We start from the raw sequence: 24,081 nt of genomic DNA, 5'->3' as shown, positions 1-24,081 counted from the left end.
GAAAGATGAGCCACTTGCACCCACCTTCTCCCCCTGCCGGGCTGGCTCTCAACAGCCCCCCAGCAACACCCAAGGCAAGCGACAAAATAAGACGAGCTTTATTGAACAAAAACTGGGCGGGGGGGGAGGGAGGGCGTGACAGAAGCGTGCAGGGGCTGAAGGTGAGCCAGAGGGGGGCGGGGGAGGTGGTCTAGGGCACAGCTGGGGCAGGACTCAGGGTAGAGGAGCCAGAGGTCGGGACACTTGGAGGTGGGTGGTTCTTTGGTAACTTAAACCGCCCGCTCTTCTAAGGGCGGGCTGCCTGAGGCTCAGGAGCCCCTGGGGGTTCAGAGGACCCACCATTAAGGAGGGACTCTTGGGGACAGGCTGCAAGCATCTGAACAGCAGGCAGCCTTCACGCTGGCCCACGGCTGCGGGTTGGCCTCCGAGATGGGGATGTCTGGGGCGGAGAAAGATCCAGAAACTGTGAAGCATCACCTCCTTGGCTCCATCATCCAAAGGTGAGACGCACCAGCAGCAGAGCCCAAGAGAGATGCTGAGTTTCTTGGTCGGGTTACCAACTGAGTTTTAAAAATACCACTCCCCCTGCTCCTCCCGCCCCTCCCCCCCAAAAAAGATAAAAAACCACCCAAAGCTGTCTGGATCACCATCTCCACGTCTCCGGCTCAGGAAGTTAGACTCCGCTGTCAAGGGAGTGCCCGCTCCCCTACCGGAATTAGACATAATTCTTAGCGGGGTACTCGGAGGGACCCTGAGAGGTGCCATGTGCGGCAGAGGCGGAGTATCGGGCCATGTAATGGTTTGAGCCCCGGGCCCCCCCCGAGGGGCATGTGCAGCACAGCAGCCCCCCCCCCAGCAATAAAAGACCAGAGGCTGCCCAGCCCAGGTAGAGGGAGGCCCCCAGCTCCCGCTTTTGGGCCTCGGCCACCAAAGGGTTGTAGAAGTCCCGGATGATGGTGTGGGCGGTCCAGCAGACAGGGATAAGGGTCAGGACACCCGAGATGACAAAGATGATCCCAGAGACAAGCACCAGACGGGCCTTGGAGTCCTTGTCCTCCACGCAGGTGGTACACTTGGCTCCCGCGAGGTAGACCAGCAGCCCGAGCAGAGCCAAGAGGAGGGCGATGACACAGAGGGCGCGGGCGGCCTGCAGGTCCTGGGGCAGCGCCAGCAGGGAGTCATACACCTTGCACTGCATCTGGCCCGTGCTCTGCACCACGCAGGACATCCACAGCCCCTCCCACACCACCTGGGCCACCACGATGCTGTTGCCGATGAAGGCGGTCACCTTCCACAGGGGCAGGGCACAGGACACCAGGGCGTTCACCCAGCCGAGCAGCGTCAGGATGATCCCCAGGATTTGCAGGCCAGCGGAAGCCATGGCGAGGTTGAGGCTGAGAGGAGCTACGTTGGGGGACGCAAGGAGACTGCTGTTAAGACAGGCAGGTCCAGACCCTTTGTTCACGTCCTAACTCTTCATGCCACATGCCGTGGCCCCCGGGAACACAAACCCTGGGAATCAGTACACCAGGGGCAAAGCACACTCTCTGAGCCTCATTTTCTCGTGGCCAAAACGAACACTTAATGCTTTAGCATCAGTTCCCCCCATCCCCGCCCCCCCACCTCCCGCAGGCTTTGGGATTGCCGTTGACTTACAAGAGCGAAAAAGTAAGCAACCCAGTCCTAGCTGTCTCGAGGGCACATGAGACACAAAGCCCATACCAATGCTAGTCCATGGCCCCAGCCACTTTTCCTACATTTTATCAGACAGCAATTTCCAGGCGTTTCCTTAGGGCACAAGCCCTAGCTAGCCCTGGTGCTAGCCAGGAGTTTCAGGCTCAAAACTTGTCAGTTTCAACATCACGATTAGAGATCCAAGCTGCCTCCCAATCACCCAGTAGCAGTGTACAAACTCCTCACCCCAGCCCGGTTCCATCCCCCCAGGCAGGTGGTCATGTTTGTGTCTCAGGTGACCCACCCTTCCTGGCCTTGCCTGGCCCCGTTGGCCCAGTCCAGCCTCAGTCAAACCCCAGAGGGGCAGGAGCAGTGAAAACCACAAATACCACCCTCTCACCCAAAAGTGCTTCTTCCCCAGGGCTACTGGCTGCGCCCTGGGCCCGGCTCTTCCGCCCTCCCCTAGGGGTTCGGTGAGCATACCTCCAAGGTGGGGGACATTCTGTTGTGCGTTCTTGCCCCAAATGCCACCCTCTAAGGACTCAACTTCCCTAAAACGACCTGAAACCCTTGGAGTCTGCCCAATGAACCAGCTCCTCCGCCGCAGCCCTGGCCCCCGCTCGCATCCCACTTGGTGTTGTGGCTGGCTGGGGGATCAGTTCTGTTCAGGGTCCTGTTCTGGCTCTCCGTTACCCAAAGTTCCCGCGCACGGTTTGGAGCTGAACTGAGCACCGGCCCCAGCAGTGTGGCCAAAGGACAGACAGACCGTCCACTCCTCATCTGCATCGCCCACGCCCAGCCATACCTGGCCGCGCTCTTCCCAAACCCGCTGTCAGTCCTCCAGGCCTCTGGCCCGGTTAGCGCAGGGGCCACGCCGGCCCAGGCACCCGGCATCTCTCCCCTCCGAGACCCTACCTCTGCCCTCGACCCCTTCTCTTTCCGCACACTGCGGACTCGGCTTGGTCCGAGGGCGCCCACTCCCGCTCTCGACACCTAGTTCCCTCCTGAGTCCTGCCCGAGGAAGGGTCGCCAGGTCCCAGCCCGGGAGGCGCTCTGCGGGGAGGGTTTAATGGCGGCGGGAGCAGCAGGGTCGGTTCCGGTAGGTGAGGGGGAGGGGAGCCCCGCCCCAGGGAGCAGAGCAGGTGGGGGAGGGGCGCCCGGGTTTCGGTGCCTTTGTCCCGGGGGAGGGGGAGGGGCGTTTAACCCTTCCGCGGCTGCAGAGGGACCTGATCTCTGCGGCTTCGGTGCAGATCCCCGGCCAGGAGCTGTGCCCCGGTGGCCGCAGCCAGATCAGCCCAGGTTCTCTACACGCACCCCGACCCACGCCGTCTGCACCCCACTCCTCGAGGAGTCTGCCTCTTCCCCTCCAACGCGCGCACTTTCCCCCAGGTTCACCTGCGAAGAAGTCCACTGGGATTCGTAGGAACCGCCGAGTGTGCGGATGGGGGCGGAGGCGGGGGTCTTAAAGAGGCAGTGACGTCACCGGACCACCGCCCCGGGGAGGGGCAGAGACCCCATTCCGGACCTCCGCGGGCGAGCGAATCCCAGCTTCGTCAGTTGGGGTCGCTCGAGCCGGGGGCCGCTGCGCCCGCATCTGGCCCGGGGTGCGGGGACCTCAGCTGGCGAACGTCGGGCCCGCAGCGGGTCGGGGCACAGGGCGTGGAGCCAAACGGAGCGTGGCTCTTGGCTCCGCTACTTACTAGCGCTGTGACCTCGGCAACTCACCTAACCTTCCCAAGCTCCATCCAGTTCCCTACTCGGCCAAAAGGAGGCAAGAAGCCCACGTTTTATTGTGTAACTATGTCCTAAGGTAGAAACTAAAGACATATTATTATCATTATTTTGTTGTTGTTATTGTTCTGTTGTTATTATATCCTGGGGACCTTAGGAAAGCCGCAGGTGTCTCTGCGGTGGGCTGTTCCGTGTCCGATTCCGCCAGCACACGTCTCCCGGACTCCAGCTTCCAGAGGGCAGGGCCAGGGCTGCGTCCCTGCGGGGGTCCCAGCCGCTCGCGCCAGGAGGCGGTGTTTGTTGAGCGAATGACTGACCTCAGCGGGCCGGGCGGGGCGGGGCGTCCAGGAGCCGACCGCGCGGGGCGGGCCGAGCCGAGGGGACCGCCCCGGAAGGCGGGGGTGGAGGCGGAGTGGCTGCTGTCCGCCCCGGCCCGCGCGCGGCGGGCACACACGGCCGCGGCCGCCGGACCCGCACCATGGTTTCCGGCCCGCTGCGTCCGCTGCCGCGGCTCCTCGCGCTGGGGCTCGGGCTGGCCCTGCTGGGCGCCGTGGCCGGGGAGCGAGTGCCAGGTACGCCGGGCGCGGGGCCCGGGCTGCGCGGGAGGCCGGGGGGAGCCTCCCGCCGGGGATCGCGGAGCCGGCACTGGGGACCCAGAGAACGGGGCCGATCTGGGCGGTACTAGGCGGACGTGGGGATCCCGGTCAGGTGGTCTCCGGACACCGGGCTTCTGGCCAGGAGAGGTTCATCCAGCCCCGAAGTTCATCCTCAGGCCAGGCCTCAGTTTCCCCCCCCGTTCAACTGGGGGAGGGGGGAGCGGTGAGGTGGGGTGGGGTGCTTCTGTCCTAAAAAGTCCAGACTCAGAAGTGGAGGGAGAAAGTTTGAGGGCGGGTTGTCTGGTTCGGTGGGAAGGCACGCCCCCAGCCTGTTCAATACGTGTTCTGTCTAGCCCCAGTGACCGAAGAGTCGTGGGGGGGGGGGGGGGTTGGTGATGCCGAGGGCACGGGGGTCTGTACCCCCTATACCATGTGGGGTACCTCCTTCCATCCGGTGACTTCAGTGCCCAGCTATGTGGGGGGAGGGACCGGGGTTCGGCCCCGTGCCCAGGAGTGAGTCACCCGCCGGCTGCGGGGGGGTTGTGTGGGGGGACCTGACCCCCCCCCCCACAAGCGTCCCGCGCTATGCCCCCCTTTCCCCCGCGCTGCCGAGTCCCGGTCGGGTCGTGCGGTCACCTGTGAGGAATGCGAGGGGAGGGCGCCGGTGACTCACGTTATTCGAGCCGACAGACCCTGACCTCAGCCCCCAGAATAGCCGTGCCCCGCCCCAGCCTGACCCGCGGCCCCCTCCCCAGGCACCACCCCCTGCTCTCGCGGCAGCTCCTGGAGCGCGGACCTCGACAAGTGCATGGACTGCGCGTCGTGCCCGGCGCGACCGCACAGCGACTTCTGCCTGGGCTGTGAGTGGGGGGCGGGGCCCGGAGGCGAGCGGACCCCAGACGGAGAGAGGATTGCCCGGGCGGAGAGGGGTGCAGTGCCTCAGATCTGAGGAATTAATCGGGAAGCGGGGGTGGGTGGGAAAATGGTGGGTTCAGGGCAGGGGCCAAGGTGGGGTAAAGGCTTGGGGCTCGGACCTAGGGGGCGGGGCTAGTACCGAGAGGGGCGAGGTCTGACTTGGAGTTCCGCCCCCAGGCGCTGCTTCCCCTCCAGCCTCCTTCCCACTACTGTGGCCCATCTTGGGGGGCGCTCTGAGCCTAGCCCTCGTGCTGGGACTGCTTTCTGGCTTCTTGGTCTGGAGACGGTGCCGCAGGAGAGAGAAGTTTACTAGTAAGTGTGCCAGGCCCGCCCGCACACTCCCCATCACTCCTCGACGTCTCCCCTGCCCTTGACCACCCCTCTTCTTGTTTTGCAGCCCCCATTGAGGAGACCGGCGGGGAGGGCTGTCCTGGAGTGGCACTGATCCAGTGACAGTGAGAGCCCCTGCCAAGCAGGAGGCCCCACCCACTCATCATTCATCCATCCATCCATCCATCCATCCATTCATTCATTCATTCTGGAGCCAGCCCCTCACCCGACACACAGCCAGAGCCAGACTCTTCCAACCGCAGGGGTGTGGAGGGATGGGGCACTGGTGAATCACCTCCCCGAGGCCTGGGCCCAGGCTTCCGAGGAGGCTTCCAAGGTGTCTGACTGCCCTGGCTCTGGCTCCAGGACAGGAAAGGAGACCCATGCTGGGTCACACCAGACAGCTGACACTGAGGAACCGCAGCATTTGCACAAAGGGTCCCTCCCTCCACCCCCAGGGCCTGAGGGCCAGGCTGACCCGAGGGCCAGACACCACGAGGCCCCACCAACTCAGATGTACTGAAATTCCACCACAGGGTCTCTGCCTGGGGGGGTCAGGGACCTGTTGCTAACACTAGGGGGCTGGCCCTCTAGGGGGGGCTGGCCCTAAGACACTGTCCCCCCCACCCCCAAAGAGGGGGGGAGTATTTATTTTGGGGAGAGCGTTTGGAGGGGAGGGAGAATTTATTAATAAAAGAATCTATAACTTTAAATGGTTTGGAGAGTGGCACGATCCCCAGCCCGACTTCCCAGAGCTGGAGGGAGGAGTGAGTCAGCCGCGGGGGCGGGGGTGAGGCTCTGACTCACACATTCTCAATGCCTGAGCCCAGCCTGCCAGGACCTGGCCTGGCCCTGACCGTTTTCCAGGGAAGATTTTTGAGAAACCCTAAGCATCCAGCACCCCAGTCTTCCCACCTTCCTTCCCAAAGGCCCCAGGGTTCCAGACTGACGCCTTCAGTTGCTCGGCAATCTTTATTCGGTTCTCCGGAGGGGAATGCCTCCCTTCCCATGCTCCGGTTCCTCCTGCCCCTCCCGGCCCAGGGCTCCGTGGGGTTCAGTGTCCTCCTCTGTTGGGGGTAGGTCCTGTGGCCCAGAGGCCTGGTCCGGAGAATAAGCAGGACAGCTAGTGCCTTAGTGGGGATGCTGGTCTTCTCGGTTTTGCGAGGACGTTAGATAGGCAGGGATCTTCCCACCAGCACTCAGAGCTCCATTATCTCTCCAGCTTGGGTCACAGGGTAGTGGGAGGTGGGGGCATCCCCTAGCCTCAGTAGCCGGAGTGCCTCGGGGATCAGGTTCCCAGGGTAGCGCCAGAGAAGCAGCTCAGAGCAAGGGCTCCTGGAAAAGGCAATAGCAGCATGGGGCTGAGGCTGGTCTGGAAGAGCCACCTCCCACCGGGTCCAGGTCCCCAGGAGCTCGTGGGCTGCCAGCACCTTCCAAGGAGCCAAGATGGGAAACAACAGAGGTTGGCTAGAAGCTAAAAATAGCAGGATGAGGCAGGGCCTAGAGACTGGCTCCAAAGATCGGGTGTGATCTTCCAGAAGGCCCAGACGGTGGATGGTGCCTACCTTAGTGGGGGCAGAGATGGGAAAGCCATGCGGGGGCTGCAGTAAGGGTGGTCATTGTGTAGGCTGAGTCGAGAGAAGTGGGTGGCCATGTTCTCTTCAGAAAGGAACTGTTTGCGCAGGGGCTCCCTGGGGGGAGACGGGGAGACAGGCAGGCTAGGATATTCACACGAGCAGCAGTCTGATGGGGACCTAAGGTGACAGAGGTCTTGTTGGGAGTCCCTCCCTGTCCCCAAACTCACTGCTCCTCCTCCAGGCGCCGCTTGGTGCTCATGGGCACAGCTCCTTGGAGAGGGGAGCTGGGAAGAAAAGAAAGCCAGGTGCACCCCACCCTCTTCGCCCCATCCCCAGGATCTGCTCTCCTGCGCCTGCAGCGTAAGCCAGGAGCCCCCAGCCCACCTCTGTCTCAGCTGACACCTAAGACACCCCCCTCTCCCAGGCCATCCAGCAGCCTGCTTCAGACCTCTCAGCCCAGTCTCAGCCTATGCCCAAGCCCTGACGACTCGCCCCACCGCTTGTCATCCTGCAGACCAGTCCAGAGCCTCCAGCCAAAGGTCCTGAGCCCCTGGGCCTGGCCCACCCAGCGCCCCTACACACACCTCAAGTCCTGGCCTCGGGGCGTCCCCGACGCGGCCCGTGGGTCGCGCTGGGCCCGACCTGGGGGGCCTCGCTCCAGGGGCTGCTGTAGGATCATTTGGGTTCGGGGTCCTGCGGGCACAGGGTGGGATCCGGGCGACAGGGCGGAGCCTCAGAGGGCGTGGTCCAGCAGGGGGCGTGGCTTTAGGCGCGCGCAGCGGCGAGGTTCTACGCAGGCGCGGAGGAAGAGCGACGCGCGGCTGGAAGGCGGGTCTGCTCCGCGGGGTGGGGGAGGGGATCTGGCGTAGCGGGGCTGCGGTGGTCGCCACTTAGTGTTGGCGATCTTCGCGGCGGTCCCTGGGCTCCTGGGGCTCGGGGTAACACGCGGCGGCCGCCTTCGCGCCGGGCCGACGAACCGTGTTGAGGCTGTGCGCCTCCGCGAGGGGAAACCGCTCGCGGGCACGTCCAGACTCGTGGAGCTGCGTCGCGCGGAGCACTCTGGGATTTGTAGTTCTCGCGATGGAGCGAGCTGTGCCACACGCGGTACCTCTGGGTCAGGTGAGGCGGGCGTGATGCGCGGTGCCTTCTGGGGTTTGTAGTCCATGCCCGGCTCGGAAGGGGCAGGCAAGGAGTCGTGCCCTCAGCCCTGTTCTGCGCGGGACTCGGACTCAGACCCGCGGGCGGGAAGGTAACCGGGCAACCCTTTAGGCGCCTAACATGAAAGTTCTGGTGGGGGGGCGCCTGGGTGGCTCAGTCGGTTAAGCCTCAGGTCAGAGGTTAAGACTTCAGCTCAGGTCACGATCTCACGGTCCGTGAGTTCGAGCCCCGCGTCAGGCTCTGGGCTGATGGCTCAGGGCCTGGAGCCTGCTTCCGATTCTGTGTCTCCCTCTCTCTCTGCCCTTCCCCCGTTCATGCTCTGTCTCTCTCTGTCTCAAAAATAAATAAACGTTAATAAATAAATAAATAAATAAATAAGAAAGTTCTGGTGGGGGGGGGGCGCCTGGGTGGCTAGTCGGTTAAACATCCCACTTCAGCTCAGGTCATGATCTCACGGTTGGTGAGTTCGAGCCCCTCTTGGGGCTCGGCGCTGATAGCTCAGAGCCTGGAGCCTGCTGCGGATTCTGTGTCTCCCTCTGTGCCCTTCCCCTGCTCTCATTCTGTCTCTCTCTTTCAAAAATAAACAAACATTAAAAAAAAAAAAAAAAAGCCAGAGAGTAGGGATCAGAAGTCTGTATGTTTTTCTGTTTTGGGACAATGGAGCCACTTTGTAAGCGCTTTTAATGAGGCAGCGCTATGCGAAGTTATAGATACGGTAGCTCAAACGGTTGTGACAAAGTCTCCTTGACTTTGAGGTTGAGGAATCTTGGAAGCCGGGCTGGGTGCTTGCTCAAGGTACTGGTAGGCGTCCCACCTCAAGTGCCCACTTCGTCACCCTCTTGAAGCAACCCCTGGGACCCACTTGGTGGGTTGCCTCAAAGGAGGCCTCAGATCCCTGGGCAGTGGGGGGGGGGGGGGGGGGGGGCGGACAGGCAGCAGGGGCAGCAGGAAGGAGTTGGAGTCCCCGGCCCAGATGTCCCAGGCAGCCTTCATGCAGCCTCTCTCCACAGATGGAAGTGTTTCAGGCCCTGCAGCGGCTGCACATGACCATTTTCTCCCAGAGCGTCTCACCCTGCGGCAAGTTCTTGGCAGCTGGCAACAATTACGGGCAGATAGCTATCTTCAGGTACTCACCCCTGCTTCCCCCGCCCAGTAGCTCTAGCGCTCGTTCCCCCCTGAGACTGGTGCCCCTGCTTCTGACTCTCAGGCCCCCCCTCCCCTCTCCCTTCAGTCTGTCTGCCGCTTTGAGCTCCGAGGCCAAAGAGGAAAGTAAGAAGCCCGTGGTGACATTCCAAGGTGGGTGCAGCCATTGAGTCTGGCTTAGGGAACCCCCCGGAATGGAGGAGGGGAACAGGACAGCGTCACTCAAGTTCTGCATTTCCATCTAGCCCATGACGGGCCCGTCTACTGCATGGTCTCCACGGATCGACATCTGCTCAGTGCCGGGGATGGGGAGGTGAAAGCCTGGCTCTGGGCAGAGATCCTCAAGAAGGTAAGGAGTGTGGAGCTGGGGAAAGGCTGGGTTGCCCAGGCCCAGAGAGCCTTTGACATACGGTGTTTCCCTCCATGAAGGGCTGTAAGGAGCTCTGGCGACGCCAGCCCCCGTACAGGTGAGCTCGGGCCACGTGGGCAGAAGGCACTTGGGGGGGAAGGTCCTGGCTCACCAGAGCTGACCTCGCTTTCTTTCTCGCAGGACCAGCCTAGAAGTGCCTGAGATCAATGCTTTGCTTCTGGTCCCCAAGGTCTGAGCCCTTTGTGACTGGAGCTCTACCCCACGCTGCTCTTGGCCCAGACTTTAAGCCTTTTCCCTCTCCCTGTCCCGAGTCTACGTTGAAGTTGCAATTCCACCCTGCCTTCTTCCACAGGAGAATTCTCTCATTCTGGCAGGGGGAGACTGTCAGCTGCACGCCATGGACCTTGAGACGGGGACCTTCACAGTGAGTGGGGCCCTGGAGCTGGGGTGGTCAGGGCTGGGTGCTAGCAGGGGCGGTCTTCCTGGATCTCCCGACGCTGGCCCTCTTCCTGCAGCGGGCCCTCCGGGGCCACACAGACTATATCCACTGCCTGGCGCTGCGGGAGCGGAGCCCCGAGGTCCTGTCGGGCGGTGAAGACGGAACCGTGCGACTTTGGGGTTAGTGTCAGGTTGGAGGGAAAGGTGGTGGTGAGGGAGATGGGGGAGGGCAGGGTGTTTCTCAGAGTCTTCCCCCACCCCCCACCCCCCACTCCCCACAGACCTGCGCTCAGCCCAGGAAGTCCAGACCATCGAGGTTTATAAGCACGAGGTGAGGCGCGCCCCATGCCCTGTCCTCCCCTCCGCTTCCTGGGCGTCCCTCGTGTCTTCATCTCCTTCTCCCTCCTCCTCCCTCCTAGGAGTGCTCCAGGCCCCACAATGGGCGTTGGATCGGCTGTCTGGCTACTGACTCAGACTGGATGGTGAGCAGGGCAAAGTCCAGAATGGGGTGACAGTTCCGGGCCCTGCCAGCAGAGGGCCTATGGCTCACGGCGGCTGGGGACACCTCGCCTTTCTGCTCAGGTCTGTGGAGGAGGCCCAGCGCTCACCCTCTGGCACCTCCGATCCTCCACACCCACCACCGTTTTCCCCATGCGGGCGCCACAGAAACACGTCACCTTCTACCAGGACCTGGTGAGGCCCTCTGTCTTGCTTCTGCCACCTGTGCCCGGTTCCCCTCTCCAGTCCTGACCCCCGACTCCTCTCTCCGCCCTCCACAGATTCTGTCCGCGGGCCAGGGTCGCTGTGTCAACCAGTGGCAGCTGAGTGGGGAACTCAAGGCCCAGGTCCCTGGCTCCTCCCCAGGGCTGCTCAGCCTCAGTCTCAACCAGCAGCCAGCAGCACCCGAGTGCAAGGTGGGTCCTGCAAGGGGCTGTGCGGGGGCAGGGGGAAGGGGCATGTGTGTGGACAGGCCAGTCACCCCCCCCTCTTGCTTCCAGGTCCTGACAGCCGCAGGTAACAGCTGCCGGGTGGATGTCTTCACCAATCTGGGCTACCGTGCCTTCTCCCTGTCTTTCTGATCTCTGGCAACACCCCCTCTGTCCCAGCGATCTGGAGTGCTTTTTCTCTTTTTTTTTTTTTTTTTTTACCAAATAAAATTTCAGGCTATTCTTCCATGCATTTTCATCCCAAGAATAGAGGCCAAGTCAGTGTAATGATTTTTATATATTACTCTGTTTGATCTTGATACATAAATACCCACCCCCATCTCTGCCCTGGAACATGCCAGGCCCAGAGTGTTTAGAAAATATAAGACCTGTATAGATACAAGACTCAGCTCTGCCCCACCTGCGCCGCCACCCACCTGGGGCCCCTGACCCCCAAAGCTGGCCCCTGCTCCCAGTGTGACTTTGCCCAGCCTCCCTGAGTGGGGAGGCTACCAGCCCCGTCTGGAAGACGATCGGGGCCCTGTTGCTACATTGGCCGGAAGAGGAAAGCGAGCCAGCGGGCACGCGCTGCCCCCTGGGCCCGGCCGTCAGGTCCTTCGGAAGAGGCTGCTCAGGAAGCCGCCGGCGGGCCCAGGGCCCAGGCGCAGGGAGAAGCGCGGCGCGGCGCGGCGCGGGCCACATTCGGCGGCGCTCAGCTCTTTCTGGCGTTGCGAGCGCAGCTGCTGGCCGATGACCACCTGCATGTCGTCCTGCGGGTAGGGCGGCCGGGTGGGAGGAGCCCGTCAGCGAGCCGGCCCCGCCCCGGGCCCCGCGCCTCCAGGCCCCGCCCCTCACCTGCCAGGCCTCCAGCTCTTGCGTCAGCGCCACCTTCTGGCGGATAGTGCGAAACAGCTCCCGGGAGAGCGAGTCCCGCTCCAGAGAGACGCGGCTGAGCTCTAGGGACAGTTCCAGGGCCCTGCAGGCAAGAGAGGCAGTGAGCGGACCCGAGGGTACTGGGGCCTCATTGAGCAGGGGTGGTGGGGGCGCTGCTGGACCCGGACTGGGGTGGGGCCGCGAGCACCGAAAACAAAGTCGGAGGGCCCCCGGTGGGTGTCGGAATAATTCTATCACGCGTGGGGGTATCGGAGGCCCAGGGCGCCCTGTAGCCCCACTGGGGCTGTGGTGGATGGTGGCAGAGGCTCACTTGTTCACGGCTTCATCTCGATCCGAGAGGGCGCCCCTAAGGGCCTCCTCGGGGTCCTCGTGTGCCCGCAACTCCTTCTGCCTTTGCAGCTCCTCCCGAAGGGATTGCAACTCGGCCCGCTGCAGCGCCATCTGGGGGCAGGGAAAGGTGAAGAGAGACAGGTAGGCCCCTGACCTCCCAGGTCCCGCTCTTCAGCAGCCAGGGGTTCGGGTCTCTGCGCCCTCCCCTGCCTGCTCCACAAACACTCCGGGCAGCGGTGGGCCGTGCTGGAGATGAATCTTCTGAGCCCCCAGGCTGGTGCGGGATGGGGCGGAGCGGGGCCGGTTGGGTGGTGTAAGCCCGCAGGAAGGATGCTGAGAGAAGCACTGGGAGGTGGGACTAAGCGGGGGATGCGGTCCAAGAAGTCTTCCTGGAGGGGGTTGCTTACAGGCTGGCTCTTGAAGCCTGAGTGCAAGTTTGTTGGGATGCAGATCAATCCAGGTAGAGGGGGATTCGTGGGTAAAGGCCCAGAGGTGTAGATGGGCAAGGGAAAGTGGCCTTGGGAGGGACTCTTTATCCAGCACCATGCTCCCCCCGCCCCCCAACACACCTCATCCTGCAACCGGGCCACTTCGGCCTCCTTCTCCTCTAGTATCTCCCCTGGGCTCAGGGATGCTCGCTTCTTGGGAGGCTCCAAGCTCTCCTCCTGGGGCGAAGACTGGTGGCTGAGCGCCTCTTGGATCTCAGGGCACAGGGTGTCCTGTTTGCCAAAGGAATCGGTCGGTGAGGTGTCAGACCTCCTGGAAAAAGGAGGAGGAGGAGGGGCAGAGTCTGCATGGAGCGTGGGGGTTAGCCGACCGCGGGCTCACCCGGGCGTCTCGGTGTCCGTCTGCCTTCCGGTCCTGGTCGCTGTCGAGGCTATGGGCAAGTTCCGACTGCAGCGAGGCTCCCGACACGTCGGCGTCCTGCAGACGCGACTCCTCCTCCAGCTCGGACACACGCCTCTGCAGCCTCCGCAGCGCGCCCAGTGCCTCCCCGGCCTCGGAGCGCGCGCGTTCCAGCTGAGCAGGGACAGAAAGAAGGCGGTCACCGAGGCGCGCCCGGAGCCCTCTTCCCGCAGCCGGCCCACAGGGGGCGCCGGTGCGCCACCGAAGGCCAGGCCGCCCCGCGCGTCGGCGCGCTCCAGCTGCTGGATCCGGATCCCACGCCCGGATCGCTGGGCGGCCTTGGGCCGCTCAGTTCTCCTCGGCAGGTACCAATTTCCTCGTCTATAAAGCAGGGCGGGGACAGGCGCCCCGGCTTTAAAGTTTCTCATCACCCTCCCTCCAGCCCCACCTCCTCAGGTCACCTCGTAGAGCCCCGCCCCCTCCCCCGACCGGTCTGTCTTCTAACTCGTCAGCGCCGTCAACCAACAAAGTTTATTGATCTTTCTCAGCCGCTGCGGTGCTGAGCGCCTCACCCTCAGGGCGGCTCTCTACCATAACCATCCCATCTTACAGACAAGCAAACTGAGGCTGGGCGTCCCACAATAGGAAAAAGGGACCTGGGGCTAAGAGCCTACATTTTTTTGGACCACAAAGTGTAAACTCCTGAGATCCCAAAGAGCAGGCCACGCTGCCTGTTTTCATTTCCTTTCATCCCTCTCCACTGCCCCAGACCCGGGCCGAGTCCCCATCATCTCTGGCCTCAGTCCCTGCCCTGGCCTCCCAGCTGCCAGGCTCTCCTGCCTTCTAAAAGCATACCACCCCTGCTCAATACTCTTCCAAGGCTCCCACTTGCCTAGTCCAACGCCCACGCAGTCACGGCCCAGCTTCTGGAGCTCCGGCCTCTGCGCTCATCTCCCGGGAAGCCCCCGGGCGGTGGCCAGTGCCCCAGCAGGATGGACCCACCCACCCCAGCCCCACTGGTCACCTCCAGGCTATGCTCCCGCCTCTCGCGCCGCAGTATCAGCAGCTCCTCGTGGGTTGCCTGTAGCCTGCCCTGGCCCTTGTCCACCTCCTCACGCAGGCCTCGGATCTGGGCCTCCAGGTCCTGCCGGCGGCTCTGCAGCATCTGGTTCTGGGGGAAGACCTCAGCGCTGGAGGGGAGGTGCCCGGCCAGCCCCAGGGAGCCCCCAGCCCCAGCTGGCACTCACCTCCCCCTGCAGACTCTCTAGCCGCGTCCTCAGCTCCGCTCCCGCCAGGACCTGAGACTGGCACTGCCCCCGAAGTCCATCCAGTTCTCTCTGAAGCTCCTGCTCAGTCTGGGAGGCCTGGGGGCAGAAGTGGGGGGGGCTCAGGTGGCCCAGGCCTTAGCCCCAAGCCCAGGGCCCCTCCCCCCCCCCGCCTGGGTCCGTGGGCTGGGGGTCCTCCCACCTGGGCCAGCTGCTGGCTCAGCCGGAGGTTCTGCTCCCCGAGTTCGCGGAGGGCCTGCGCACGCTCGCGCCCGCTGTCCTGCTGCTCTGAGCGCTGCTCCCCCAGCTGGGCCCGCAGGGCCTCCACGTCCCCCTCCAGCTCCACCGCCCTGGCTTCCCATTCGGCTCCCCGGGCTGCCAGGCCCCGGCGGAGCTCGTGATTCTCCTGCTGCAGCCGCTGTGGGGGCCGGACAGAGTCAGGCGAGGCCCGAGTGGACACAGAGCCAGGGGCGCATCGGAGCGGGGCTGAGCTGAGACAGGTATGGAGGCAAGAGGGAGAGGCAGGCAGGGTGACAACCAGAGCCTGGGCAGGGAGGGGAGGTGGAGAGGTTCCCAGGCCAGGCTGGAGGAGCCGAGCCGGGCCTGGAGTGCAGTGGGGGTCCCGGGCGCCCACTCACCTCTGGCTGCTGCCTGGGCTTCTGGACCCGAGGCCGCAGGCGCCGTTTCTGGCGCCTGAGTCTGGCAGAGTTTAAGCCCCGGCCCATGGCCTCGCGAACCAATGTCCCAGGGGCCGTGGAGGTTCGGCCTCTGCTCGGTCTCCGCTCAACCCCTCTCCTCCAGCTCCCTCTAATTAACCCTGGCCGGCCCCGCCTGGGCCCCGTGCCTCTGCGTGCCCTTCCCCAAACCTGTCCAACCAGCAGGGGGACGCTCTTGGCACACCTGGGTGCCCAGCTTGGGGAGGCAGGCAAACCGGGCGCCGGCCTCTGGTCCCCACTCTCTATAAACTCTCAAGGCAGGAAGGTGATGCTAACCGTACAGCTGCTACAATTATCAGCAGGTGTCCTGCCTGCCAGGTCCTGTGCGAGCACGTTCCTGGCGCTTCTCATGTAACCAACTAGAGGCAGAATTGTTAATGTGCTGATTTTGTCTCTGAGGAACCTGGGGCTCAGAGAGGTGAAACGCCTTGCCCAAGGACACCCAGCAAATCAGTGAGGCAGGGATTCCAACCCAGGCAGCCAAGCTCTTAGCCAAATGCCACGGGGGCAACATGGCTCTAGGATCGAGTCCCCAGCTTCGGGGTCCGGTTGTCCTGGCTGGTGCCCGGCTCTGCTGCTGCTTTATGGTCAAACACGTTCCTTCACCTCCCCAAATTCCGGTCAAGGAGCCATCCGTCCAATATTTGCTGAGCTCCTCCCGTCGTGGGGTCTGGCTGTCTTCGGGGAGTGAGACCACCCAGTTCCCTACCTCCAGCAGCTTAGAGTCTGGAGAGTCACAGGCAAATGGACATGCTCTTGAACTGGGTAATTTCAGAGGGACCGTGAGGGCGCTAAAGGAACCCTGGAGAGGAAGAGTGGGGTAGCCTGGGGGGTACAAGTGATGTTTGAACTGAGGCCTAAGGGGCAAGGGGGAAGAGGGCTGCTCCAGGAGAAGCAGGTGCCAAGGCCCTGAGGGAACACGCGCGGGTTACTCAAGAAACCGAAAAGGGGCCCTACGGCAGGAGGGCGGTGCGCCCAGCGAGCTGAGGTCCGGCAGGCCTGCACGTGGGGACTCTCGGGCCCGGGTGAGGACTTTCCGCGTCATCCCAAGTGTGACGGGGAGCTGTCGGGAGATTTGGGGTAAGGACCGAAACGATCCGGTTTGCAACTTGAAGACCCCTCTGGCTGCCCCGGAGTGGAGCACGGAGAATGGGCTCCAGGGGGCAAGAGCGGAAGCTGGGGACGCGTGAGGGGGCGGCCGCGGGTCTGGGGCAGAGCGGATGTTGGCCGCGACCAGCTTGGAGGCTGCAGAGACGTCGGGAGGTGGGCGGATTCAGAATCTAGTTGAGAGGGAAGGTCACCAGGGCATGCACACGCAGGAGGAGAGGGGTCGTGCGCGGCTCACGCTCTGGTCCTGACACGGGAAGCTGGGGTGAGGAGCGCAGGGGTCAAGAGTGCCACTTACGTCGAGATGCCCGTGAGGTGGCCCGGGGAAGAGGGGAGGGGCAGAAGCGCCCCAGGCCCGTCTCGGGGCAGTGGTTGGGGCTTTGTGGATGCCAGGGTCAGTGGCGTCCAGGGCGCTCAGTGGGCCCGGTGTGACCCCCTCCCCCCCCAAAATGAGAGAGTGGCTGAGGACAGCCTGGGCAGAGGGAGGAACTGTCCTGCCTCACAGGGTTAGGTGAGAATGGACCAAGACGACGTATGGAAGGTGCTTAGCCCAGAGCCAGGCCGGGAGGGGCTGCCCCTGAGCTGCTGGAGGGGTCGTGCCGTCCCGCTGAGAAGCCGGACCCCAGATTCAGAGACGGCCAGTGGCTCGCCTGGGATCACACAGCCAAGCAGAGGTCTGAACCCAGATCTTGACGTGTCCAGAGCCCACGTCCCTCACCACTGGAGAGCCGGGCCAGGAGCACGGGGCTCAGCACTGAACCGTTGTCCCGGAGACAGACCCTCGCCGGGCTTTCCTCCCCCTGCCCGCCTGTCTGCCACCCGCCCACCTGCCTGGAAGCTCCTGCCGTCCACCCCTGCCCCCTGCCGCCGGCTCACTTCCTCACGCTCCGAGTGCTGGGCGCTCAGTGTCTCCAGCTGCCGCTGTAGCTCCTCGTTGCGTTCCAGAAGCATCTTGCCGAGCTCCGCGGCCAGCAGCAAGTCCTTCTCCTTCTGCTGCAGCTGCAAAGCCAGGTCCTCGGGCTCCTCGGGCCCTGGGCCCCCTCCCAGGAATGAGTCCCGCCGCTCCAGCACAAAGGGGAAGAAGCCTTCGTCGCCACTGGGGGAGGCGCCCCCCGAGAGCAGCCCCGATGGGAAGCTTGGCCCTTCCGGGGAGCTCATGGTGCCTTCGGCGTCTGTGGGCACAGGTCAGGGGGCACAGGTGGCTCAGTGGGCACAGGTGGCTGCAGGACGCCCTACTCTGCAGCCCGATGGCGCCTGCCCCCTGCTGGTCAAGATCTGACCTCTCAATCCTGCAGCGGGGGGGGGGGGGGGGGGGGGCCCTCCCTGGGCCATGAAGGGTTAATGATCTGTGTCTTGGCCACCCAGCTCCGTTACTGTCCCCAGGGTAAACTGAGGCAGGGAGCCCAAGGAAGTGAACTGCAGACATCCTCTGCCCCCAGGTGGCCTTGCCCCCGTGCTCCGGGACCGCAGGTCACCCGGAGTTACTGCCCTCCTCTTCCCAGACCTTAGCTGTTCTGTCTCCCCGCCCCTCACCCGCAGGGAACCTCCTCCCAGAAGCCAAGTTCTCAGAGACTCAGGACTCAAGGCTGAGTTCAGCCCCTTCCCCTCCCAAGAATACAGGGCCCTTGGGAATGTACGGCTCCTGGCCACTTTGCCCCGAGAAATCCAGCCTCCTCCTCTTCCAGAAGCCCCAGGTCCTCAGCAGCTTGGGGCTCAGATGCCCTCCCCAGCCCCCAGCCCTCCCACGAGGTGGCCCAGGCCTCGGTTCTCCTATCTTCTCCAGATCCCTGGTGTCTCGAGTCCCCATGCCCAGACCCGGTGCCCATTGTGGAGTGTTGGCGCGGCTTCCCAGGGCGCGGGGGTCAGGCCGGGGGCAGGGCAAGGTAACAGGTTGTGCCGGCAGACGGAGGCCCTGCCGTTCCAGGTTTCTGTTTACTTCCCGGCCCGCCCCTGGGGATGGGAGCCTGGTGGCGCTCTCCTAGGGCGGCCCAGGGCCGGCGGTTCAGGGGCTCCATGCGAAGGCACACCGGGCTTGCCTGGCACCCTCCCCACCTCCAGCCCTCTGGGGGGCCCCACTCCCTACACACACACACACACACACACACAAGCACCCCGCCCCTTCCTCTTCTCTCCTCTCCAGGTGTCCAAGCCCAGCCCTACCGCGGGACCCAGTAGTCGCCGTCGTCCCAGCGCAGCGACGACCGGGGACCGGGAGTCTCCGTGACGAGGCCCCTGTGGGCGCGACCCCGCTCTGGAGACCCGGGAGCGTCCCTCCTCCTCCCGCCTCCCGCGCATCGAGCTGCTGTCTAGCATGTCGGCCCGGGCGTGTGGCCCCGCCCCCGGCTCCTCGACCCCCCGGCCCGAGGCGGCCACCTTCCCCCCTTGCCGGCGCCCCCCGCTTGCAGACCCCAGGACTCGGCACCCGCCACCCCCGGCGCCCGCTCGTCCTGGCCCTGTCCTGCCCGAAACTCGAAGGGTGCCCGTGTCCGGCGCCCCTAGGCTCCTACCCGCCGACTCCGGGCTCCCTCCGAGGTCCCCGCGGTCCCCGATCCCCTCTTCCGGAGGCGGCGCCAGGTGCCAGGCCCGCACAGGTGAGGGGGCGGTGCCGCGGGCGGGCCTGGGGCGCCCCCTGGTGGCGGGAATGGCCGGGCGGGGCTGAAGGGGAGTCGCCCCCACCCAGGTCTGAGGCACCGACCTATCTCGGCCCTGGCAGAAACGACAGGCCCCATTAGTGGAGCACCTGCTGTATGCAGACCCCACGCTGAGCATGGGCGTCCGCTCCTTTCCCCTGACAAACCCGCCCTGTGGGATAGGGAATCGCTAAGAATGACAACAGCAAGGACACATCCGACCTACCGAGCACTCTGCTAAGTAAGCTCCTTTATAGGCACAGCCTGCTTACTTTTATGACACCCTAACGAGGCACGAACTCCCATTAGCCCTCTTTTACAGACGAGGACACTGAGGCTGAGGGAGGCTGTAGCTTGCATGGGTTCACACCGACAGAACTTGAATGTGAAGCACAGAAGTGTGACTTCAGGGCGTGTGCTCCTGCCCTGGTTCCCGTGGGGCTGGGAAGCTGGGGCTCTCCCTTTCGAGGTTGCATGAGACTCGACCCCACGCTCCAGGCCAGGGCCAGAGGCCTCGGTATGGACACCAGGAGGATCCAGGGCCGGGCCCAGCCCAGTGCGGCCCAGACACGTGGGGGACGCTCTGGCCGCGGCCTCGTGTCCGGTCACGAGCCTCCTCAGGTGTCCGGGGCTCCCTGCGCCGCTGTGGCAGAGGCTCCTGGCCTGGGGAGCGGGGACACGCCCGGCGCTGGAGGAGCAGTGGGCTGGGAACTGCTCAACAGCAGACTTTCTGGGGAAACAGAAAGCCCCAGATGGTTGCACGTGGCACTTTCTGGGGTAGAAGCGCTCCCTCCGTGGCTGATGTCCAGCTACCGACGTGACATTGTTGAGTGTGAAATTCGGCCGAGATGTGCATTATTGGCGTTTCTCAGCTGGTCCCAGCTGCGTCCCACGCCCCTCTGGCTGGCGGCCAGGACTCCTGGGTCCTGGGGACCGGATCCTAAAGAAATCAGAGGAAGGTGGCTTCTGAGAAAAACGGGGGGCAAGGACTCGTGGGAGGAGTGGCCTAGAGGCTGGGACTCCCGAGTCCCAGATTTGGCTTCAGGCCAAATCCCAGATTGGCCGCGTTTTAGCTGTGCGCACCTGTGTCGTTTAGCTGATGAACCTCCGCTGCCCTCGCCTTTCCCATCTGTAAAACGGGGGAGATAAGAGTTCCTAGCTTATAGGGAGGCTTAAATAAGGGTCAAGCGCCAGCACTTCATCCTGCTAGGGGCCCTCTGAGTGGCCGTCGCCGGGCCATAGAAGTGACTCACCACACACGTTCCAGTGTTTTCCTCCCCACGGCCACCCTGACGTCATATCCTTCGCAGACCAGAAGCCAGCTCAGGGAGGCCCAGTGATCTGCCCGTGCAACTTGACATCATCAGACTTTTAAATTTCTGCCAGTCGGGGGGCACCTGGTCACTCTTTGGACGTTTGCAGGAGCCCCCTGCTTCCTCTGGACCCAGGAATTCTGGCCTCCAGCTGTCCTGATGGACCGGAGGGCTGACTTCACAGGCCCCCCACTGCCCTCTCCCAGCCTCCCTGCTGATTCCAGCAGGAAAATGGATAGCAGGGACAGAGGGGCCCCAGGGACGCCCTAGCCGGGCTGGGATATAACCAGTTAAGGGAGGGAAAGACAACCCAGCCCTCAAACAAGCCAGTTTCCTGGAGCCTCCGGGCTCACTCTCACCCTAGAACTTTCTCCCCACCTTCCCAACAGCAGGTGGGCCCCTACAGTGCCCAATCTTGGCTCCAGGGTCCCCTCGCAGAGCTGTGGGCGGTCCACGCTGGCGTCCAGAGGCCCGAAGAATGCCCCCTGCCATAGAGGTAACCCCGTGGGAACGGCGCGGGTCCAGACCAAGGTGCCTCCGGGCTTTTACGACATATACAAAGTCTGAACAGTAAGTGGTATTGTTTGGAGCATTTTAAACCTCTGTATAAAATACTGCACACTCAATACGTTCTTCCGCAGCTTGCTTTTTCCCTTTAACCCAATGTTCCCAAGTTTCTTCCCCTCTTAAAAAACAAAAACAAAAAAACTCAGCTTCCTTGAAGTAGGTATTTGTTTCCAAAAGCTGCTGTAACAAATTACTGCCAACTGCGTGGTTTAAACAACAAAATTTAGTGTCTCCTGGTTCTGGGGGCCAGAAGTCCCAAATCAAAGTGGGGAAAGGGTTGGTTCCCTGTGGGGCTCTGAGGACAAAATCTATTCCGGGCCTGTCTATTTGGAAACTCTGTTTCCAAATAGTGGCACATTCCCGGGGGTCTGGAAATTAGGACCTGGACACCTGTTGTCTGGAGACACAATACAAGCCTCCGCAAGGAATAATGTTTACCTCATGAAATTCACCCAGGTTAAGTGTTTCATTGGATGAGCCTAAGAAACTTTTTTTCTGAATGTTTATTTTGAGAGAGAGAGTGTGACAGAGCGTGAGTGGGGAAGGGGCAGAGAGCAAGAGGGAGACAGGGTCCCTAGGGGGCTCCAGGCTGACAGCAGAGAGCCCAACGCGGGCTGAAACTCACAAACCGGGAGATCACGACCTGACCTGCAATCAGACGCTTAACCGACCGAACCACTCAGGCGTCCCTCATGTGATGCGTTTTTTTACAAGTGTATGTGGTGCTGTAACTTCTGCCACAGTCCTGGGACAGAGCACTGGCTGAATCCCCAAGGCGCCCCAAGCCCTCGTGCAGTCCCTCTCCCACACCTGGCCCCCGGCAGCCACGGACACCCTTTGTGTCACTATCATCTTGTGTTTTCCAGAATGCTCTCCACGTGGAATCACCTACAGTGTGTGGTCTCTTGCGCCTGGCTTCTCTGACCTCGCATGATGCTTCTGAGACTCATCCAGGCTGTATGCATCCGTAGAATCGACTGACAATTTTCAAACCGAAGCAAAGTTGCAGGGATAATGCAATGAATGCGCTCCTTGTAGGCTCACAATTGTGAACATTTGCCACGTACGCTTCCTCTCTCTCTTACACTAGGTTTGCGCGGCACACGTTTTGCTAAACCACTGGCGACCTCGGTTAGGTTTGCATCTCCTGAGGACGCAGACATTCGCCTCCGTAACACAGACCATTATCACCAGTGACGAATTGAACAGTGATAAAACAGATTAAGGAGTCTTGCCCAATATACAGCTCATGTTCGAATGTTCCCAGGAATGCCCCGGTTAGATGATGTTTTCTTTGATCCAGGATGAAATCAAGGATCACATATGGCATTTAGCTGTCTTTTCTTAGGTGTCCTTTAATCTAAAGTAGCCCGCTTGTTGGGGGCGCCTGGCTAGCCCAGTGGGTAGAGCCTGTGACTCTTTTTTTTTCTCCAAAAAATTTAAATTCCAGTTAGTTAACGTATAGTGTATGACAAGTGCCCTCCTTAATCCCCCCCCCCCCCAGTTAGCCCATCCCCCTGAGCACGCGATTCTTGATCTTGGAATTGCGAGTTTGAGCCCCACGATGACAGTAGAGATTAGTTACAAATAAAAAAAAAAAAATCTAAAAAAAAAAAACCCCCTCAAAACTCCAGGCAGCTGTTTTCCAGAATGTTTATGAGATTTATCCTTGATGATGCGTTTGGATTTAGTTTGTTAACAGCTGTATGGTATTTCACCCAATGTTTATGCCCCGATTTATTTCTCTCCCATCAGTGAAGGACTTCGTCTCTTGGCGTTTTTTCCGTGTTATAAACAAGCTGCTAATGCACATCCTTGTACACAGACCTCCGTGGACACGTGGGTGGGGGTCTCCTGAGTACATAGTGGCCGGGGCTGGGGTCATCAGAAGGCTTCTTCGTTCCCACATCTGGCGCCCCGGGCCGGATGGCTGGACCCCCGGATCCACCGGGGCCGGACAGCGTTTCTGTCACCCTCTGCCTGTGTTTCAGCCACCCTCTGCCCTGCGGCCTGCGTGGATGTCCTCACAGTATGGCTCTCTCAGACTTCGACACGGCAGCTGGCTTCCCCGACACCAGGTTCCCAGAGGCCTGGGCGGAAGCTGCAAGCCTTCTTAAGACTCAGCCTTGAAGGTTGGTGGAGGACCATTGCTTCTACCGTAGAGTTTTTTTATGTGAAGATCGGATCCCATGATGAATTTCACCTGGCTCTCACCTGGCTGCAACTTGACATCATCAGACTTTTAAATTTCTGCCCGTCGGGGGGCCCCTGGGGGGCTCAGTCAGTTGGGCGTCCCCCTTCGGCTCGGGGTTGTGATCTCGCGGGTTCGTGAGTTCGAGCCCCGCGTCGGGGGGGCCTGGAGCCTGCTTCGGATTCTGTGTCTCCTTCTCTCTGCTCCTCCCCCACTCGCACTCTGTGTCTCAAAAATGAATGAACGTTACAAAAAATTAAATTTCTACCAGTCTGATGGCAAAGACGGTGTGAAATATATATACCCCCAGTTGCTGGCACAAAACTCCTAAAACCCTTGTTTTATTTTATTTATTTAAAAATTTTAATGCTTATTTACTTTTGAGAGACAGAGAGAGAGAGAGACAGAGAGAGACAGAGTGTGAGCAGGGGAGGGGCAGAGAGAGAGAGAGAGAGACACAGACTCCGAAGCAGGCTCCTGGCTCTGAGCTGTCAGCACAGAGGCTGACGCGGGGCTTGAACTCACGGACCGCGAGATCACGACCTGAGCAGAAGTCGGACGCCTAACTGACTGAGCCCCCCCAGGCGCCCCCTAAAACTGTTGTAAATAAAGGCGCTAGGGCTGGTGGTTTTCATGACAGCTGGTGTGGGTGAAGTGGGATTTGCTAGAACAGCCCTGAGTCAGAAACGTGGTTTGGGAAGAGCCAGGGAGAACGGGCGGGGGCGAGAAGCCTCTGATTCCGGGGGGGGGGGGGCGGCCTGGAGCTCCCTCGAGGTGTGGAGCTGGGCGCCCTCAGTTCCTCGAGGTAACAGTTACCGATGGGAGTTAGGGACTCCGAGAGCGGCTTCATTGGCTGCAGAAGGAAATGCGACCTAGTGAGAAAAAGGCAAAATATTCAATCCCTTGATTATCTGTAACAGTTAAAACGCAGGGGGCACCGGGGTGGCTCAGTCGGTTGAGTGATTCTTGATTTTTGGCTTAGGTCATGAGCTCAGGGTCGCAGAATCGAGCCCCGTGTGGGGCTCTGTGCTGGGCCAGGAGCCTGCTTGGGATTCCCTCTCTCCCTCTCCCTCTCCCTCTGCCGCCCTCCTCCTCCTCCTCCTCTCTCTCTCTCTCTCTCTCTCTCTCAAAAATAAAAAATAAAAACTTAAAAAAAAATACTTAAGGTGCAGATAAAAGAGAATGCTGGGTCACACCTCGCTGCTAGACCAGGCTTGGATTTGGATGAGTCCAAGCTTTGGCCACCAGCCTAAAAGCCCCCTCCCCAAGGGAGAAGTTATAAGGCGACCACAGAAGGTACCTCTCAGACCTCTGCTCACCGAGGAGGCCGGTCATCAACGTCGGGGACAGACAAAACCAGGTCA

General features: G+C 61.8%; 5 protein-coding genes and 2 long non-coding RNA genes across 13 annotated transcripts in view; 3 read left to right on the top strand and 4 right to left on the bottom strand.

The window, feature by feature from the left end:
• Window positions 1–75: 75 nt before the first annotated feature.
• Window positions 76–3,741, bottom strand: CLDN6 (claudin 6). Of its 4 annotated transcripts, XM_045461134.1 has the most exons (3): window positions 1,657–2,467; window positions 1,250–1,404; window positions 76–1,156 (listed from the first exon to the last, which is right to left on the bottom strand). In XM_045461134.1, exons 1-3 carry the CDS (start codon window positions 1,718–1,720, stop codon window positions 716–718), a joined length of 660 nt encoding a protein of 219 aa, XP_045317090.1. In that variant the 5' UTR covers window positions 1,721–2,467; the 3' UTR covers window positions 76–715. The 4 variants fall into 4 exon arrangements, with proteins under 4 accessions (XP_045317090.1, XP_045317088.1, XP_045317089.1 ...); XM_045461132.1 differs by lacking the exon at window positions 1,657–2,467 and adding an exon at window positions 3,070–3,741 and having other exon boundaries at window positions 76–1,404; XM_045461133.1 differs by lacking the exon at window positions 1,657–2,467 and adding an exon at window positions 2,480–2,752 and having other exon boundaries at window positions 76–1,404.
• A 78-nt stretch (window positions 3,742–3,819) lies between these two features.
• On the top strand, window positions 3,820–5,959 carry TNFRSF12A (TNF receptor superfamily member 12A). The gene is made up of 4 exons (XM_045461146.1): window positions 3,820–3,977; window positions 4,757–4,861; window positions 5,094–5,228; window positions 5,314–5,959. The coding sequence occupies exons 1-4, from the start codon at window positions 3,884–3,886 to the stop codon at window positions 5,367–5,369; spliced, it is 390 nt and encodes a 129-aa protein (XP_045317102.1). The 5' UTR covers window positions 3,820–3,883; the 3' UTR covers window positions 5,370–5,959.
• A 244-nt stretch (window positions 5,960–6,203) lies between these two features.
• Window positions 6,204–7,518, bottom strand: HCFC1R1 (host cell factor C1 regulator 1). Of its 3 annotated transcripts, XM_045461144.1 has the most exons (4): window positions 7,408–7,517; window positions 7,051–7,107; window positions 6,812–6,937; window positions 6,204–6,581 (listed from the first exon to the last, which is right to left on the bottom strand). In XM_045461144.1, exons 1-4 carry the CDS (start codon window positions 7,500–7,502, stop codon window positions 6,446–6,448), a joined length of 414 nt encoding a protein of 137 aa, XP_045317100.1. In that variant the 5' UTR covers window positions 7,503–7,517; the 3' UTR covers window positions 6,204–6,445. The 3 variants fall into 3 exon arrangements, with proteins under 3 accessions (XP_045317100.1, XP_045317101.1, XP_045317099.1); XM_045461145.1 differs by lacking the exon at window positions 7,051–7,107 and having other exon boundaries at window positions 7,408–7,518; XM_045461143.1 differs by lacking the exon at window positions 7,051–7,107 and having other exon boundaries at window positions 6,812–7,000; window positions 7,408–7,513.
• A 316-nt stretch (window positions 7,519–7,834) lies between these two features.
• Window positions 7,835–11,111, top strand: THOC6 (THO complex 6). Of its 2 annotated transcripts, none has more exons than XM_045461127.1 (13): window positions 7,835–7,942; window positions 8,992–9,107; window positions 9,213–9,277; window positions 9,370–9,473; window positions 9,554–9,591; window positions 9,675–9,723; window positions 9,847–9,918; window positions 10,010–10,112; window positions 10,214–10,263; window positions 10,352–10,414; window positions 10,515–10,625; window positions 10,712–10,846; window positions 10,931–11,111. In XM_045461127.1, exons 1-13 carry the CDS (start codon window positions 7,904–7,906, stop codon window positions 11,009–11,011), a joined length of 1,026 nt encoding a protein of 341 aa, XP_045317083.1. In that variant the 5' UTR covers window positions 7,835–7,903; the 3' UTR covers window positions 11,012–11,111. The 2 variants fall into 2 exon arrangements, with proteins under 2 accessions (XP_045317083.1, XP_045317084.1); XM_045461128.1 differs by lacking the exon at window positions 7,835–7,942 and adding an exon at window positions 7,950–8,072.
• A 26-nt stretch (window positions 11,112–11,137) lies between these two features.
• Window positions 11,138–17,174, bottom strand: BICDL2 (BICD family like cargo adaptor 2). The gene is made up of 9 exons (XM_045461116.1): window positions 16,893–17,174; window positions 14,396–14,611; window positions 14,176–14,292; window positions 13,953–14,099; window positions 12,911–13,102; window positions 12,652–12,801; window positions 12,063–12,193; window positions 11,714–11,834; window positions 11,138–11,628 (listed from the first exon to the last, which is right to left on the bottom strand). Exons 1-9 carry the CDS (start codon window positions 17,172–17,174, stop codon window positions 11,467–11,469), a joined length of 1,518 nt encoding a protein of 505 aa, XP_045317072.1. The 3' UTR covers window positions 11,138–11,466.
• LOC123589269 lies at window positions 17,090–20,587 on the top strand. The gene is made up of 4 exons (XR_006708239.1): window positions 17,090–17,200; window positions 18,157–18,607; window positions 18,730–18,887; window positions 18,969–20,587. It is a non-coding gene; the product is annotated as an uncharacterized LOC123589269 (long non-coding RNA).
• A 1,180-nt stretch (window positions 20,588–21,767) lies between these two features.
• Window positions 21,768–24,081, bottom strand: part of LOC123589267 — a 26,499-nt gene continuing 24,185 nt past the window's right edge. The window contains exon 3 of the long non-coding RNA XR_006708237.1: window positions 21,768–23,877. This is a non-coding gene — a long non-coding RNA (uncharacterized LOC123589267). The remainder of the gene's footprint in view (window positions 23,878–24,081) is intronic.

The sequence above is a fragment of the Leopardus geoffroyi genome, chromosome E3, assembly GCF_018350155.1.
Source record: "Leopardus geoffroyi isolate Oge1 chromosome E3, O.geoffroyi_Oge1_pat1.0, whole genome shotgun sequence".
NCBI classification, from domain to species: Eukaryota; Metazoa; Chordata; class Mammalia; order Carnivora; family Felidae; genus Leopardus; species Leopardus geoffroyi.
The sequence above is the reverse complement of the archived record's forward strand: the minus strand, read 5'-3'. Positions and strand labels throughout refer to the sequence as shown.

Coding starts and splice junctions, on each gene's coding strand:
- CLDN6 (XM_045461131.1), bottom strand. CDS start 1,720: ATGGGCTTTGTGTCTCATGTGCCCTCGAGACAGCTAGGACTGGGTTGC. Junction 1,405..1,656: donor TTGCTTACTTTTTCGCTCTT/GTAAGTCAACGG, acceptor CCCCCAACGTAG/CTCCTCTCAGCCTCAACCTC.
- TNFRSF12A (XM_045461146.1), top strand. CDS start 3,884: ATGGTTTCCGGCCCGCTGCGTCCGCTGCCGCGGCTCCTCGCGCTGGGG. Junction 3,978..4,756: donor GGCCGGGGAGCGAGTGCCAG/GTACGCCGGGCG, acceptor CCCCCTCCCCAG/GCACCACCCCCTGCTCTCGC. Junction 4,862..5,093: donor CAGCGACTTCTGCCTGGGCT/GTGAGTGGGGGG, acceptor TTCCGCCCCCAG/GCGCTGCTTCCCCTCCAGCC.
- HCFC1R1 (XM_045461143.1), bottom strand. CDS start 7,502: ATGATCCTACAGCAGCCCCTGGAGCGAGGCCCCCCAGGTCGGGCCCAG. Junction 7,001..7,407: donor CCCCGAGGCCAGGACTTGAG/GTGTGTGTAGGG, acceptor CTGTCACCTTAG/GTCCCCATCAGACTGCTGCT. Junction 6,582..6,811: donor CCATCTCTGCCCCCACTAAG/GTAGGCACCATC, acceptor TGCCTTTTCCAG/GAGCCCTTGCTCTGAGCTGC.
- THOC6 (XM_045461127.1), top strand. CDS start 7,904: ATGGAGCGAGCTGTGCCACACGCGGTACCTCTGGGTCAG. Junction 10,626..10,711: donor TCACCTTCTACCAGGACCTG/GTGAGGCCCTCT, acceptor CGCCCTCCACAG/ATTCTGTCCGCGGGCCAGGG. Junction 10,847..10,930: donor CAGCAGCACCCGAGTGCAAG/GTGGGTCCTGCA, acceptor TCTTGCTTCCAG/GTCCTGACAGCCGCAGGTAA.
- BICDL2 (XM_045461116.1), bottom strand. CDS start 17,174: ATGAGCTCCCCGGAAGGGCCAAGCTTCCCATCGGGGCTGCTCTCGGGG. Junction 14,612..16,892: donor AGCACTCGGAGCGTGAGGAA/GTGAGCCGGCGG, acceptor CGGCCCCCACAG/CGGCTGCAGCAGGAGAATCA. Junction 11,629..11,713: donor AAGAGCTGGAGGCCTGGCAG/GTGAGGGGCGGG, acceptor CCCTACCCGCAG/GACGACATGCAGGTGGTCAT.